Source organism: Gavialis gangeticus, unplaced genomic scaffold (genome assembly GCF_001723915.1).
Source record: "Gavialis gangeticus isolate Ggan-Ray unplaced genomic scaffold, GavGan_comp1, whole genome shotgun sequence".
Taxonomy (NCBI): Eukaryota; Metazoa; Chordata; order Crocodylia; family Gavialidae; genus Gavialis; species Gavialis gangeticus.
Window position 1 is genome coordinate 194,976,252 of NW_017728992.1, and position 683 is coordinate 194,976,934.

The 683-nt window shown below is 61.8% G+C and overlaps 1 protein-coding gene across 2 annotated transcripts in view; it reads right to left on the minus strand.

Moving 5' to 3' along the window:
- The window catches only part of ZFAT (zinc finger and AT-hook domain containing), a 206,797-nt gene extending 206,173 nt beyond the window's left edge, over positions 1-624 (minus strand). For both annotated transcript variants that reach the window (XM_019528196.1, XM_019528195.1), the window contains exon 1: positions 414-624. In XM_019528196.1, the coding sequence (XP_019383741.1) occupies positions 414-432 (19 nt within the window). In that variant the 5' untranslated portion in view covers positions 433-624. The remainder of the gene's footprint in view (positions 1-413) is intronic.
- Between the last annotated feature and the right edge of the window lie 59 nt (positions 625-683).

The following is a 683-nucleotide window of genomic DNA, read 5'->3' on the forward strand; positions in this document are numbered from 1 at the left end:
CATTTTCACAACCCCAGTTCTCACTCACTGGCACTTACAGCCAGCAATAATAAAAAAATAAATGAAAAGACTTATTTGCATACTTATGGTCGTACAGAATTGCATTATACTGTATACTATTTTTTTCAGCAAATACAATCATTTTGAGCTTGCAACGTGATCATTTCATATTTAAGACCTAGCAACACTGCTGCCCCCTCCCAAGTCGCCTGGGGTACGATTTCCACTGAGGCAGAAAACCGGAGGGCGCTAGGACCCAGCGCCGCCCCGCCCCAGCGCTGGCGGGACTATTTGCCGCGCGCGGAAGCGCCCCTCCGGCCGGAACTACTCCTTACGTCACAACTTGGCCACCAGGCCGCGCGGAGGAATCCCTCCGCGCCGCCCCCCCTCCCCCACCGGGCAGCCCCGCTCACCTGCCGCCGGGGCCTCCATGGCGGGCGTAGAACGGGCACTTTCGCCCCGCCGGGCCGGGTTAGAGCCGGGCCTCTCGCCAGCTCCCTCCTCCGCGCTTTTAATTATTATTATTTTAATGAGGGGGGAGGGGGCGGCTTCGCGCGGCGGCGGCGGCGGCTTATGGCGAATCTGCCGCGTCCGACACGGCGGCTTCTCCTCGGCGACGTCGCGCGGGGGGGGGCGGGGCCGGGGGAGGGGGCAACGGCTGCTCTGGCGCGCCTGCGCCCCCC